Source organism: Hippocampus bargibanti, linkage group LG03 (assembly GCF_051943395.1).
Source record: "Hippocampus bargibanti isolate YZ-2025 linkage group LG03, ASM5194339v1, whole genome shotgun sequence".
NCBI classification, from domain to species: Eukaryota; Metazoa; Chordata; class Actinopteri; order Syngnathiformes; family Syngnathidae; genus Hippocampus; species Hippocampus bargibanti.
The window spans coordinates 2,929,812-2,945,689 of record NC_142736.1 but is presented as its reverse complement, the minus strand read 5'-3'; the positions used below and the strand labels follow the sequence as shown (position 1 = coordinate 2,945,689).

Below are 15,878 nucleotides of genomic sequence, written 5' to 3'. Positions count from 1 at the left end.
AAATCCCTTACTATACATGGTCGTTTTTTTGGCTAAAAATGCCTTACTATACATGGTGTTTTTTTTTGGGCTAAAAACGCCTTACTATACATGGTCGTTTTTTTCGCCGAAAAACGCCTTACTATACATGGTCGTTTTTTTCGCCGAAAAACGCCTTACTATACATGGTCGTTTTTTTCGTCTAAAAACGCCTAACTATACATGGTCGTTTTTTTCGTCGAAAAACGCCTTACTATACATGGTTGTTTTTTCGGCTAAAAATGCCTTACTATACATGGTGTTTTTTTTGGGGCTAAAAACGCCTTACTATACATGGTCGTTTTTTTCGCCGAAAAACGCCTTACTTTACATGGTCATTTTTTTCGCCGAAAAACGCCTTACTATATACATGGTGGGTTTTTTTTCGCCGAAAAACGCCTTACTATACATGGTCGTTTTTTCGGCTAAAAACACCTTACTATACATGGTGTTTTTTTTTTCGCCGAAAAACGCCTTTCTATACATGGTCATTTTTTTCGCCGAAAAACGCCTTACTATACATGGTGGTTTTTTTCGCCGAAAAACACCTTATTATACATGGTCGTTTTTTTCGGCTAAAAACGCTTTACTATACATGGTGTTTTTTTTGGGCTAAAAATGCCTTACTATACATGGTCGTTTTTCCAGCTAAAAACGCCTTACTATACATGGTCATTTTTTCGGGTAAAAACGCCTTACTATACATGGTCGTTTTTTTCGCCGAAAAACGCCCCTTATACATGGTGGGGTTTTTTTTTCGGCTAAAAACGCCTTACTATACATGGTCATTTTTTCGACGAAAAACGCCTTACTATACATGGTCGTTTTTTTCGCCTAAAAACGCCTTACTATGCATGGTTGTTTTTTTCAGCTCAAAACGCCTTACTATACATGGTCATTTTTTTCGGCTAAAAACGCCTTACTATACATGGTCATTTTTTCGACGAAAAACGCCTTACTATACATGGTCGTTTTTTTCGCCTAAAAACGCCTTACTATGCATGGTTGTTTTTTTCAGCTCAAAACGCCTTACTATACATGGTCATTTTTTTCGCCGAAAAACGCCTTACTATACATGGTCGTTTTTTTCGCCGAAAAACGCCTTACTATACATGGTCATTTTTTTCTGGCTAAAAACGCCTTACTATACATGGTCATTTTTTTTGGGCTAAAAACGCCTTACTATACATGGTCGGGTTTTTTTTCGGGTAAAAAACGCCTTACTATACAGTTTTTTTTGAGTGATCGATACAACACAAAGCGTCACCTGGTCAACTGTGATCAGCTTTAATTGCTTTGTAAATAGTATAAAAAGAAAAAGGCAAGAATAGAACAAATGAACATGATATAACGGATGGGAAAAAAGGTTGTGTGACATTTTCTACACACCATTTGAGCATCCGTACAAGGCACTCCTCCGTCTTAAAACAACACATTTGGCTCAATATTGCCTTTAACTTGCCCTTATTTTCATATTTGTGTTCATACAAAATGAATTGAAAGATTTTCTGAAAGCAAGTAAAAAAAATGAATGGATTCAGTCAATTTCATTTTACAATCACTTTTCCTCTGTTATTAACTCATTCACTGCCAGATGATGTGCAAAAAATGCATCCACTCCTGTGCCAGGGTTTTTGTCATTTTCACTCAAATTGACCCTAAGACCCTAAGTTAGATGGGTCTGGAGTTATCTGAGCTTGAAATGGAGGAGGAGGAGGATGCTGAGGGGGTCATGTGACGCCAAGATGTCTCCACCGGATAGGCGACTGCCTCGGCGCCGATCCGAGCGATGTTGCCATGGTGACGTCCATGTTGGACTTGAGACAGCTGGACTCGTACTGCGCCAACGGCGGCTTGCCGGTGAGCGTCCGCCGCGCTTCCAAAATGCCACCTGGCGTCTTCATTCACCTAGCTAGCCGGCGACCTAGCCAGCTACCTTGCTAGCTATCCATTTAGTTAGCTATCTGGCTGGCTAGCTAGCTATATATTAGCTATATAGCTATCTCGCTATCTACTTGTTATCTTTTGTTATCTATTAGCTCTCTATTAACTAGCTAGCCAGCTAGCTTTGTATCTATTTGAGTTACTTCCGGGTTGAGTGATCGAGCTAGCTAGCTCCCTAGATACCTAGTTAGCCAGCGACCTAGGCAGCTACCTAGCTAGCTATCATCTATTTAGCTATATGGCAGGCTAGTTAGCAAGATAGCTAGCTATTAGCTATATAGCTACCTAGCTATCTATTTGTTATCTATTGTTATCTATTAGCTCTCTATTAACTAGCTAGCTAGCTTTGTATCTATTTGAGTTACTTGCGGGTTGAGTGAACGCTGGCGCGTGTGGCTGTCGCTGCTCACCCACAGAAAAACTGATCCTGTGACTGTAAAGTGACCTTGAGGGTTTTGAAAGGCGCTTAGAAATGAAATGTATTATTATTATTATTATTATTATTATTATTATTAAATGGGGGCAGAAGTACAAAAGGGAGGGAAGGGGAAAAACATTGCCAGAGGTCTGACTAGCACTTTATCGCCACGCAAGTATGAAAAACCAAAACCCCCCCAACAAATTCCACGTCAGATTTTCAATTCCCGTATAAATTCGGGAATGGCAGTGAATGAGTTAATAACCAGGAGCTACATTTAGGTGGTGTGTTCAAGAAAAATGGGAAATTTCAATTTTTTACCACTGCGTAAATGGGATGAAAGTAAGGTGGTGTGTTCAAGAAAACTGGGAAATGTAAATTTCTCCACGGTGAGACATATAAAGGCAAATCCAAATCACACACAAAAAAATAATAATCTGATTTAGGATACCAGGATTGTGCACTCGATATTTCTGACGTCCCATTTTTATTGAACGCACCACCGGATCTGGTTTGTATTCACTGCAATTAAACAAAAAAAAAACTTGAGGTATTTGCGGTAGTTTGTCAGGAATTTGTTTTCACAGCAACAACACAAACAATAAAAGGCACTTCAACATAAAATATCTTTGTGGATTGTTAAAATTATTCCCAACCGTGAATTATTGGAAGTTTTAAAAAAACACATTGAAATCCGTCAACATGAGAAAAGAAGAACAAAATGGCCGTCAGTTATTTTTCGGCCGCCATCTTAGTTTCGCTGCTACATAGAAATGTGGATTAAAAAAAAAAAAACATTTAAAAAGCATTTTTATCCACATATAAAACGCCATTTGGTGTTTAAAACACAACATACATAAGGCAGGAAAAACATACTGAAAAGAGTTTTGGGAGGGATTCCACACACATTTGATGTGTTTCAAGAAAAACAACAAATGGAAGACTTTGGCTTCAGGCCATGGAAGCGATTGGAAATACCTTTTTGTAGATCTTGAAAAAAAAAACTTAAAAAAGCACGCTCACAGTTTATATTATGTAGGATATATCGATATGTATACATATACAGTACATAGAGGAATATGTACTGTGATACCTTGGCTTACGAACTTAATTGGTTCCCAGACAGAGTGTGGAAGGCGAAAAGTGTGTATCCCAAAGATTAATTTCCCATAGGAAACCATTAAAATGAGAATAATCCGTTCCCAGGTCCCCATAAAACATAATTTTCTACTTTTCTAAGCCTTAAAACTACACAATATATACCTTATTTTATGTATAAAAAATGTGCTATGGTATTATAATTCAATAAATAAACTGTACTATATAATAAAGACGTTTTATTTACCTTTGTGATGGTCGTTGATGGCTTGATGGAATGGAGTGGCCGCTTTCCTCAGCATTAAACACTTGATGACGAACGTAGCCTTCATCTTTCACCATCTTGAGGAATGACCCCTTATAATAATAATAATAATAATAATAATAATAATAATAATAATAATAATAATAATACATGTGTAGGTGCTTTCTCTGCGCTAATTTTACCTTGTTCCTCATCAATTGTGTTCTGTTTAGCTGGGTTGATAGCTTTTTGCATCAAGTGTACAGATGGCTTATGCGGGTTATTTGTGGAGCCGGATTGATGGGATATTTTAACCTTGCAGTCTACACGCTGCCTTTGAACTATCAAAGTTAGAACGAGTCCAAATTTCACTGTTTTGTATCCATTTTCTCAGTCTCTCTCTGTCGTCTGCATGTCTCTTTAGTGTTTAAACCCCCCCCCCTCCACTCGCTGCTGTGTTCTTGACCAATCACGTGGCTTTAACCGCAGACTGGGGGCGGGGAATAGAGGACAAAAACATTTCCTTGTTAGGAGAACGGGCTCGTTCGCGAACCACACGTCACTCATTGTGGCAGCTCCGTGTGTATCCCGAAAAATAAGTTTGTATGACAAGGTAAAATTTTCATAAATTTAACGTTCGTAAGCCGAAATGTTTGTAAGCCAAGAGGTTCGTAAACCGAGGTATCACTGTATTATAATTACTGTATTATTATTATTATTTGTATGTGACATAACAGCACATCATTAAGGGTTTTGGATGTAAGCTTTGATAGGCCGAATGAGGTTTGGTCGTTTTGTTTTATGGATGTCACACAGATGTAAAACGTTTACATCACTTCGATTATCTTAAAATGTTTTTTTCTTTCTTGCCATTTACAACTTTTGGATCATCTCATCAGTCATCATACACAAAGCAGCGGGAGGTAATCCGTGTTTTGCTAAAATATTTGCATACCAACACGATGACCTCACCTCCTTTTTCAGTCGTCTTCCACCACCTCCGTCTTGATGCGATCGGCCAACAAGTCGTAGGGCGCCATGCTGGCTTCGTCCGCCGTCCCCTTCTCCGCACTCGACGGTGACCAAGATGGCCGACGCCCTGACGCCAGCGCGCGACCGTTGAGGGAGCAGCTCCGCGGCGGCCTTGACGCAGCCCCGCGGCTCAGGGCGACCATCCAGCTGGGCAGCAGCGTGGGAATCTGAAATGACACCCGGGAGTTATTCGGCGCTTCTTGAGAGGACGGCAAAGAAAACAAAAATAACCAGCATGGAAAATTTAGCTCATGTAAAAAAAAAAAAAAAAATAATAATAATAATACTTTGACACTGGTTACCATTTTTTTAAATGTTATATTCTTATTTAGAGATGCGAATAATTTTTGGGGGGGAAATTTTTGGCATCAACCATAATTTAAGGACATTTCCGATTCAAATTTGATCTTGACCACTAAATAAATAAATCAGAATCAGAATCATCTTTATTGCCAAGTATGTAGAACACACAAGGAATTTGTTTCCAGTAGGACACGCTGCACTAGTATCGTTGTCAAAAAAAAAAAACTGCTAAGTGGCACTATACAGTTCCATTTTGGCTACTGTTGAATCAATAAATTAATCAATAAATAAATAAACATAGATAGATTAATAGATATAATTATATGAATACAAATCAATAAATAAATACATAAATAGGTAAATAAATGCATAAACAAAAACGAATACATGTATAAACAAAGAAATAAAATAAATTAAATAATTCATATAAATAAATAGATAGAAACAAATACATAAATCAATAAATGCATGAATAAACAAACAAATAAATAAATAAATAAATAGATAAATAAATACAACATAAATGAATAAATAGATATAAATACACAAATAGGTAAATAAATGCATAAACAAAAACGAATACATGTATAAACAAAGAAATAAAATAAATTAAATAATTCATATAAATAAATAGATAGAAATATAAATACATAAAACAATAAATGCATGAATGAATGAATAAATAAATAAATGTGTAAATAAATAAATACAACATAAATGAATAAATTCATAGATTGATATAAATACACAAATAGGTAAATAAATGCTTAAACAAAAACGAATACATGTATAAACAAATAAATAAAATAAATGAATAAATTAATATAAATAAATAGATCGATAGAAATATAGAAATACAAAAAATAAATAAATACACAAAATAAATACACAAACTATCTACACAAATAAATTCATGTAAATAGATAGATATAAATATAAATAAATAAATGAAGAGGTAAATAAACACATTAACTAATATGTAGAAACAAAAAAATATAAAATACATAAAAAATATAAAATACATAAAAAGAAATGCATAAATAAATAACTAAATAAATACATAAAAATAATGAATAGATTAATAAATAAGTAAATAATACATAAACAAAAATTAAGAAATAAACAAATAAATAGATAATAAATAAATGAATAACTACATAAATAAATAGATCAAGAAATAAATACATAAATAAATAAAGAAAATGCAAATAAATAGATCAACAAATAAATACATAAATAAATACATATATCAATACAAAAATACATAAATGGCCTCCCTGTTTAAACCAATTGGGTATCAGAAGAACATTTCTTGTCAAAGTCCAAATTGATTGGACATTGCCCAAAATGTAGTTGTCATGAACAAAAAAATAGCATAGAAAATTATTATTGTTGTTGTTGGAGACAATACCTGCTCGTCACTGGCGTCCGCCTCCTCACCATTGGACTGACCTCCAGGACTCTGGACGTCGATGCTATGACTCTCCAAGATGGCTGCTTCTTTGGGAAACACACACACACACACACACACACACACACACACACACGGGAAACAGTTTTTGAACATACGAAAAAATAAAATACACAAAACAAAATGGCAGACGTTACCAATGTTAGCACGCCTCTTAATTTCCTTGCGGCGGTTGGCGAACCAGTTGTAGACCTTCAGAGACGTCACCTTCTCAAAGTCCAGAAGCTTTTTCCCTGAACAACACAGTAAGCAAGCGCTCACTTTTATTTGCCCTCCATTTTGGATGCCGATGAGCGCGACCACGTCGGCCGAGGGATTTTACACCCACCTTGTTTTTGAATGACGGCGTTGCAGGCCACCGAGATCTCCTCCCTCTTCGCCTCGTCGGGATATTGATTGTCGCTGAAGTAGCTGCGCACAACAAATATTAACTCATTCACTGCCATTCCCTAATGTATTCGGGAATTGAAAAGCATGACGTGGAGCTCCATTCCCATTTTTTTTTTTTCATGCTTGGGTGCCGATAAAGCGCTGGTCAGACCTCTGGCAATGTTTTTCTCCATTCCACGATGGGACAGAATCTGCCTTTTGGCCATGTTAGCGCTTTGTTCCAGCTGCTGTTAAAGCGCTATATAAATCAATGTAGCTATCTATTTTCTGTCTATTAGGTGTCTAACTAGCTTGCTAGCTAGCTAGCTACCTAGCTAACTTGATCTATTTCAATGTTTCCCGGTTGAACAGGGTCACCGTTGCTGGCTACCTAGCTAGCTATCTATTTGCTATCTATTAGCTGTCTGACTATCTGGCTATTGGTTATGTATTAGCTAGTTAGCTAACTTGATCTATTTCAGTTATTCCCGGTTGAACAGGGTGACCGTTGCTGGCTACCGAGCTAGCTATCTATTTCCTATCTATTAGCTAGCTAGCTAACTTGATCTATTTGAGTTATTCTCGGATGAATGGGGTCACTGTTGCTCGCTACCTAGCTAGCTATCTATTTGCTATCTATTAGCTGTTTGACTAGCTGGCTGGCTAGCTGGCTATTGGTTATTTATTAGCTAGTTAGCTAACTTGATCTATTTGAGTTAAAGTGCCCTTGAAAGTTTTGAAAGGCGCTTATAAATGAAATGTATTGTTATTATTATTATAATGTGTGCATTGTATTGTGTTTTGGACATCCGCCCTCATTTCAAGCTCATATAACTCCAGACCCATCTAACTCAAGAATTAACTCTTTTTTTCTGATCAAAAGAAGAGAGCCTAAGGTTTCTTACGCTGCATTGAATGTTTATGTAGTCCTAAAACTCAGTATATTCTGTGAGTCCTGGAATTTGAGTGACAATGACAAAAACCCTGGCACTGGAGTGGACACATTTTTTTTTGCACATCGTCTTGGCAGCGAATGAGTTAATCATAAATTAAAAAAAAGGCTGTTAGCATTATGGCAGTTGGTGTAAATGTTACCTCTCTATGACGGCCAAACATTCTTTCCTCCAGGTGAATCTGTTCCCCCGACGTAGACGAAAGCCCCCCGGAGAAGGCGTGAATGTGGGCGGGGCCTGTTGCCAGTCCATCATCACGTCCTCCAGAGTCAGCGGGGAGCTGTGTAAGGCCATTGTGGCACCTGATGAGACGGGCAACGTTGACATATTACCGTTGGGGCTTTTTCCTCAACAAATACCGCATTTTCCGTTGTATAAGGATACTTAAATACGACCAGAGCGCTGTTTGCCCTGTTGTACTTTCATTTCTTGTGATTAATGTGTAATAATTGATTGCTAGCTGGCCAGATAGCTTATAGATAGCAAATAGATAGATAGCTTGACAGCTAATAGATAGCTACCTTGATAGATAGATAGCGATATAGCTAATAGATAGCAAATACAGGTAACAGCCGACTTACGAGCGAGTTCCGTTCCGAGCAAACGGTCGTAAGTCGAAGCGGTCGTAAGTCGAAATCCATTCAAAATGTTGAATAGAGACTCGGTGGTAAAAATGACTTGCAAACTCCGCCTCTTAAAATGTTAACAATAGGGTCTGGAGGTCGTGGTCGTAAGTATGGGTGGTCGTAAGTCTGGCTGGTCGTAAGTTAGATGTTACCTGTAGATAGATAGATAGCTAGCTAACGAGATAGCTAATAGATCGCAAATAGTTAGCTAGCTAGGTAACCAGCTAGATACCCAATTAAGTAGCCAGCTAGATAGCTAGCTAGCTAGATAGATAGATAGATAGATAGATAGATAGATAGATAGATAGATAGATAGATAGATAGATAGATAGATAGATAGATAGATAGATAGATAGATAGATAGATAGATAGATAGATAGATAGATAGATAGATTATTTATCTATTAGCCAGAAAGCAAGCTTGTTGACTGTAAAGTGACCTTGAGAGTTTTGAAAGGCGCTTATAAATTAAAAAAAATATTATTATTATGATTATTATTATTATGATTATTAGTATTATTATTATTATAGCTTCATCAGTTGTTAAAGCGCTATAATAATACTACTACGACTACTACTACTACTACTACTATGAAGAAGAAGAAGAAGAAGAAGAAGAAGAAGAAGAAGAAGAAGAAGAAGAAGAATTAATTTCATTTAGAAGCGCCTTTCAAAAGCGGCAGCAACACGCGCCAGCATTCACTCAACCCGGAAGTAACTCAAATAGATAGAAAGATAGCTAGCTAGCTAATAGATACAGTAATAATAATACGTTTCATTTATAAGCACCTTTCGAAACTTTCAAGGACACTTCTAAACCAATATGTATGTATTGTATTTTATTTTGAACCCCCGCCCCCATTTCAAGCTCCTATAACTCCAGACCAATATTATTTAGGAATTAACTTTTTTTTTCTGATGAAAGAAGAGAGTCTAAGGTTTCTTCCACTGCATTGAATGTTTATGTAGTCCGAAAACTCAATATTCTGTGGGTCCGGCAATTTTACTGAAAATGACAAAAACCCTGGCACTGGAGTGGACACATTTTTTTTGCACATAGTTTGGCAGTGATTGAGTTAAAATATGTCATTCATTGAAGGTGCGCTTTAAAAATATGGGGCATAAAGAATATTCACGGTGAGTCTGAGGGGTTCTTTTTAGGAGGGGGGCGAGGGGGTACAGATATTGTCCAGATATAAATATACAGACCAGGGCTGCTCTTCTCCAGCTGATACCATCGGAAGAAGGCTCGTTTCTTCTGCTCGCTGAGATCGGATCCTTGCTGCAGCAACCAGTGGGAAATGCGACTCTGACTAAGTCCTGCAAGAGGATCAAGATCGTTCATTGAGCTGGTGAGTTCGAGGAAGAAGGAAAAAGTTTGGATGAACACGTACCCGTCACCTGTGCGACCATCGCTTGGGAGATGCGCCTGCTCGCCATGAAGCACTTGATCTCCTCCTTCATGACGCCGCTGTCTCTCCTACGCAAATTTGTTTTTTTTTTCATAATACAGTGATAGCTCGGTTTACGAACGAACCCCTTGGCTTACCAACTTTTCGGTTTACGAACGTTACATTTATGAACATTTTACCTTGGCATACAAACTATTTTTCGGGATACACACAGAGCTCCCACAATGAGTGATGGGTCGTTCGCGAACGAGCCCGTTCTCCTAACAAGAAAATGGCAGCCGGCTTGTTTTGGCCCTCTATTTCCCTCCCCCAGTCGTTGGTTAAAGCAACGTGATTGGTCAAGAACGCAGCAGTAAGGGAAGGTGGTTTAAACATTAAAGAGACAGGCGGACGACAGAGAGTGAGAAAATGGATGGAAAACAGTGACATTTGGACTTGTTTCAACTTTGATAGTTCAAAGGCAGAGTGTAGACTGCAAGGTTAAAATTCCCATCAATCAGGTTCCACAAATATCCCACACAAGCCATCTGTACATTTGATGCAAAAAGCTATAAACCCAGCTAAACAGAACACAATTGATGAGGAACTAGTTAAAATTATCGCAGAGAAAGCACCTACAAGGGATCATTCCTCAAGATGGTGAAAGAAGAAGGCTACGTTCCTCATCAAGTGTTTAATGCTGATGAAACCGGCCACTCCCTTCCATCAAGCCATCAACGACCATCACAAAGGTCAATAAAACAACTTTAGTTAATTTATTTAACTATAATACCATAGCACATTTATGATACATAAAATAAGGTATATTTTGTGTAGTTTTAAGGCTTACAAAATTAGAAAGTAGAAAATTACGTTTTACAGGGACCTGGGAACGGATTATTCTCATTTTAATGGTTTCCTATGGGAAATTATTTTTTGGGATACACACTTCACCTTACACACTTTGTCTCAAGTTCGTAAGCCAAGGTATCACTGTACTGTGCGATAATTTGCCATTCACCTCGCCACAAATTTAGGGATACTTTGCTCTTGGTACATGTATGAATATTTTTACAGTATTCAATATTTGTGACAATTTAACTCATTCACTGCCAGACAAAAAATGTGGCCACTCCAGTGCCAGGGTTTTTGTCATTTTCACTCAAATTGCAGCACCGAATCAGATCGTTTGGAAGTCATTTAGAACAGAGTTTCTATTCAACATTTTGAATGGATTTCGACTTACGACCATTTTGACTTACGACTATTTGGTTGGAACAGAACCCGGTCGTAAGTCGGTTTTTTCCTGTATTGAGTTTTAGGACTACATAAACATTCAAAGTAGCGTAAGAAACCTTAGATTTTCTGCTTTCATCAGATGAAAAGAGTTAATTCCTAAATTATATGGGTCTGGAGTTATATGACTTTTAAATGTCCAAAATACAACGCAATACGTGCATATTGGTTCATATAGCGCTTTAACAACAGCTAAAGCTGGAACAAAGCGCGAACATGGAAAAAGGGGGAATGCTACCACCTTTTGGAAAGGAAAAAACATTGCCAGAGGTCTGACCAGCGCTGTATCGGCACCCAAACAAGAAAAAAAACCAAACCTGAATAAATTCAGGAATGGCGTTCTATGTCATATTTTTAATTCCCGGAAAAAAATTGTGAATGGCAGTGAATGAGTTAAAATGGGAACTGGGCACATCCATTCCTCACCTCATCAAGTTTTCCACTTTCTCCTCCATATCGACGTCGTCGTCGTCGCCCGCCTCAAACCCGAAAACGCCACCTCCCATCATAGGAATTCTGCCCAGCGGCGACATCTTTCCATTGGTCGGAGCTACCATTGCCATGGTTAGAGGCGAGGTGACGTCAAAGTTGCTCGGCGATAGGCGGCTATCGGGGAAAACCGTCTGAGTGGCCGCGGTGGAAAACGAAGGTGTGACGTTGGAAGACGTTTGGTGCTTTGAGGTGCGTCGGCGGGGACGGTCCAGGTGCTCCAAGGTGTCCAAAGCATGGAGAAGCTCAGCTTGGCCGATGCCAGTTCTCCTGAGCTTCTGGAGGAGGTCGATCTGTTCGATGGTGAAGCGAGGCTCGTCACAATGCTGGAACATCCTACAAAGGGTACAAAAATTGGATTGGATTGGATTGGATTGGATTTGCCTTTATTAGTCTCGCAATGGAGAAATTTACATTTCACAGCAGCAAAGTTATGAAAGAAATGAAAGTAGAAAAGCAAAACATAGGAGCTGCTGGAAATTAAACAAGTTATAATAGTCTAAACTGTCATAAAGAACTCGGTCACAGATTTTCATTGTTTTAACTGTGTAATTACAGGCAGAAAATCCCCTCATATTTCGAAAATTAAAAATTCCATTAGTGCCTTATTATTTGTCATAGAACAATAATATATACATCATTTGAAAGCTATTTAAATACACTTTAATATGGTATTAGAAAACGTGTGATGAATTATTATTGAAACATTGTCACATCCCTAGTAATAGCTAATAGTGTATTAGCTAGTGTTATATCGTAGCTATATACAGTAAAGTCTCGTTATATCGATATCGGATATATCGATACTATTTCTATGCACGCACGGAGAAAATTACATGCAAACAGGGTCGGATATATCGATAGTCCCGGTTATATCGATATTTTCGGACTCCCTTGAATATCGATATAACGAGACTTTACTGTCGTTGATTAGTGTATTGTTATTTACGTGAATATATTATTTAATAAACTTCGTCTCGCATATTTATCTCAACAAATGTGAACAAGTAAGAAATAAACAATGTCAGTTGCCTGACAATCGTCCTCACCAAAAGCCCATTGAAAAAAAAACCGCAGTTTTTGTCCCATTTTGGCACACTGTAAAACTAACCACCGGTGATCGGCTCAATCGGTTTTGTAAATGACGAAGATGAGTGCGACTAAATCACAGCGGTAGGATTGATTGTAAACGCGTCGAATGAGAGAACTCTGACTTAACCGAGGGAGACTAAAATGTATTAATTTAAGGGGTTATGTTTTAACATCTGGCGAAACATCGCGGGATTGCCGAGTGTTTAAAGCGGTTTTCGGGCATCAGCACTTCGGTTATTTAAAGGAAATCAAGCGGGCTAATAAGAGTGTAACACGGCTCTAACTCGGAACTTACCTTGCTTATTACAGTCGACAGTCCTACGGATTTTAGTCGTAACATGCAGGCGTGTAAATTGTACGGAATGGAGTTGGGGGCATTTGTATTGTGTTAATTTTCCTTAAAAACGTCTTATCTGGATTGTATTTGGGCTTCAGCCCACCGTCAGACGGGATTCGCCTTTTGTCCACGAGACGGGTGCCATGTTTGAGACGGCGCCGCAAGGGACGATGGGAGTTGTAGTTTCAGATGCAGGTACGTGTTATGATTTGTTATAAAAACGGAGAGAACAATATTTAAGATTATAAGAAATCACAAAAAGACCCTCCGTAGCTGTGCACAAATATATAATTTAAAAACAAAAAGATAAGGCTGGGACAGGCTCCAGCATCCCCACCCCTCCACCCTAATGAGGAATAAGCGGTACGAAAATGGATGGTTGAAAGAAAACCCTCATTTGTCTCACGATGTAGAAAAACAAAATACATATTTATGTAATTTAATAAATATTCCAATACTTCAGATTTTTCCCGACCTATTAATAAATATAAATACAGTGATACCTTGGCTTACGAAGTTAATTGGTTCCCAGACAGTGTGTAAGGTGAAAAGTGTGTATCCCAAACATTAATTTTCCATCGGAAACCATTAAAACGAGAATAATCCGTTCCCAGGTCCCCATAAAACACATTTTCTACTTAACTAATTTTCTAAGCCCTAAAACTACACAAAATATACCTGATTTTATGCTATGGTATTTTAATTAAAGAATTATAATTATAATTAAAGAAATAAACTGCACTGTATAATAAAGTCATTATATTTACCTTTGTGATGATTGTTGATGATTTGATGGAATGGAGTGCATTAAATACTTGATGAGGAATGTAACATTCTTTCACCAACTTGAACTTGTTTCAACTTTGATAGTTATAAAGCAGAGTGTAGACTGTAAGGTTAAAATATCCCATCAATCAGGCTCCACAAACAACCTGCACAAGCCATCTGTCCACTTGATGCAAAAAGCTATCAACCCAGCTAAACAGAACACAATTGATGAGGAACTAGGTAAAATTATCGCAGAGAACGCACCTACAAGGGATCGTTCCTCAAGATAGTGAAAGAAGAAGGCTACGTTCCTCATCAAGTGTTTAATGCTGATGGAAGCGGCCACTCCATTCCATCAAGCCATCAACGACCATCACAAAGGTAAATAAAACCACCTTAATATACAGTACAGTTTATTTCTTTAATTATAATACCATATCACATTCATTATACATAAAATAAGGTATATTTTGTGTAGTTTAAAGGATTAGAAAGTAGAAAATTGTGTTTTATGGGGATCTGGGAACGGATTATTCTTCCATCATGTCGTGTTTTGCATTTGACAAAAAATATCATACTGCGTGTTTTGGGTATTTTAGATGCTATAAAACGTTTTTCTGATGTCAGTTAAAAAACAAAAAAGTGACGTCGGCTGTCCTTTAAGTATGAGATTAATATGTGTGCATCGGTTGCCGTGACAAGTAGCAGAAACAACAAGTGGGCACCTGTACGATGGAGGACATGTCGACCGCCTGAGGAATTGACACCTCACGGAGCGCCACAATTCTGTCATCTGCAAGATGCAACGTGAACATTCACGACCCTTTTGAATTCTACGAAGTAACTACATAAAGATGGATGGAGTGGTAATACGAGAAGGAAGCTACAGATGTTACAATGAATACAACAGTATGCTAATGAAAGGTAAACATTGGCCACTATTTGAGGTCCTGGACACTCTGGAGCAGTTTTCTTTCTCATTTTATGACCTGAGATTCTTGAATTTTGTCCAAATGTGGACGACGTGACACCTTTGGAATCTAATTATTGTATTATTATGATTATTATTAGAATAATAACCTTGTCCCCCCCATACCTATTAGACCTTCAATTTTTTATTCCCTCAGATCCTCTTCCTCCCTCCACCTCTGTGTGCCCCCCCCTGCCCGTCTCAGCACGATGTGGGACAGAGCTTTCAGCTGCTCTGCCCCCAAACTCTGGAACTCACTTCCTCCCAACATTGGTAACGCCTTCAAATCCGATCTCAAAAGCCACCTATTTAAAATCAAATTTTCTGTGTAGCTTTATCTCTTGTTTCTATTTATAATTTTATCCATGCTTGTCTGTGACTGTAAAGTGTCCTTGAGAGCACTTTATTTGCTATCTATTAGCTATGTAGCTGGCTCACTAGCTATCTATTAGATATCTGACTGGATAGCTATTAGCTGGCTAGTTAGCTTTCTCTGAGTGGGTTGAGTTAACGCTGGTGCGTGTGGCTGTATGTTAACGTATCGTGTGACTGTAAAGTGACCGAGAGTTTTGAAAGGCGCTTATAAATTACATGTATTATTATTATAATTATTCTAATTACCATCGTCAACTCCGAAACTGGTCTTGTTCTTTCGATAAGAGTACGGTACTTACTTGCCAATCAAATGCAGCTGTTGACATTGGAACGTGGAGGAACGCTTTTTCGTGAACTCCTCAATCGAAACAGAACTTTGAAGAAAAAAAAATATACATTTCACGAAAGCCCACGATTTACCTTTTTATTAAGATACAATTCAAACCATGAGTACTCACCGACGGTTGCCATGACGACGGCAACGAGCACGGATCTCAACTGAGAAAAAAAAATTGTCGATTGTTGAGTTGAGTGTAATGGCGAACGTGAAACAACAAACCGTTTTGGTCGAGTCTTCTGAGTGCGAGCCAAACCTTGGTAACGTGCGTGGATGGGTCGAATCGAACATCAGACATGTTAATAATAATAATAATAATAATAATAATAATAATAATAATAATAATA

General features: G+C 37.9%; 1 protein-coding gene across 3 annotated transcripts; it reads right to left on the bottom strand.

The window, feature by feature from the left end:
• Positions 1 to 1,284: 1,284 nt before the first annotated feature.
• LOC148899966 (homeobox-containing protein 1-like) lies at positions 1,285 to 15,702 on the bottom strand. 3 transcript variants are annotated; one of them, XM_088991510.1, is made up of 10 exons: positions 15,494 to 15,702; positions 14,575 to 14,642; positions 11,590 to 11,988; positions 9,871 to 9,956; positions 9,686 to 9,796; positions 7,993 to 8,152; positions 6,857 to 6,939; positions 6,666 to 6,761; positions 6,469 to 6,557; positions 1,285 to 4,921 (listed from the first exon to the last, which is right to left on the bottom strand). In XM_088991510.1, exons 1-10 carry the CDS (start codon positions 15,518 to 15,520, stop codon positions 4,703 to 4,705), a joined length of 1,338 nt encoding a protein of 445 aa, XP_088847636.1. In that variant the 5' UTR covers positions 15,521 to 15,702; the 3' UTR covers positions 1,285 to 4,702. The 3 variants fall into 3 exon arrangements, with proteins under 3 accessions (XP_088847636.1, XP_088847637.1, XP_088847638.1); XM_088991511.1 differs by having other exon boundaries at positions 6,469 to 6,554; XM_088991512.1 differs by lacking the exons at positions 14,575 to 14,642; positions 15,494 to 15,702 and adding an exon at positions 13,040 to 13,240.
• Between the last annotated feature and the right edge of the window lie 176 nt (positions 15,703 to 15,878).

Excerpts from the sequence above, each read along its gene's own strand:
- LOC148899966 (XM_088991510.1), bottom strand. The coding sequence starts at position 15,520 with ATGTCAACAGCTGCATTTGATTGGCAA. Across the intron at positions 14,643-15,493 it reads CAGCTGCATTTGATTGGCAA|ATGACAGAATTGTGGCGCTC; the intron begins GTAAGTACCGTA and ends TGCATCTTGCAG. Across the intron at positions 4,922-6,468 it reads CGGACGCCAGTGACGAGCAG|ATTCCCACGCTGCTGCCCAG; the intron begins GTATTGTCTCCA and ends GTGTCATTTCAG.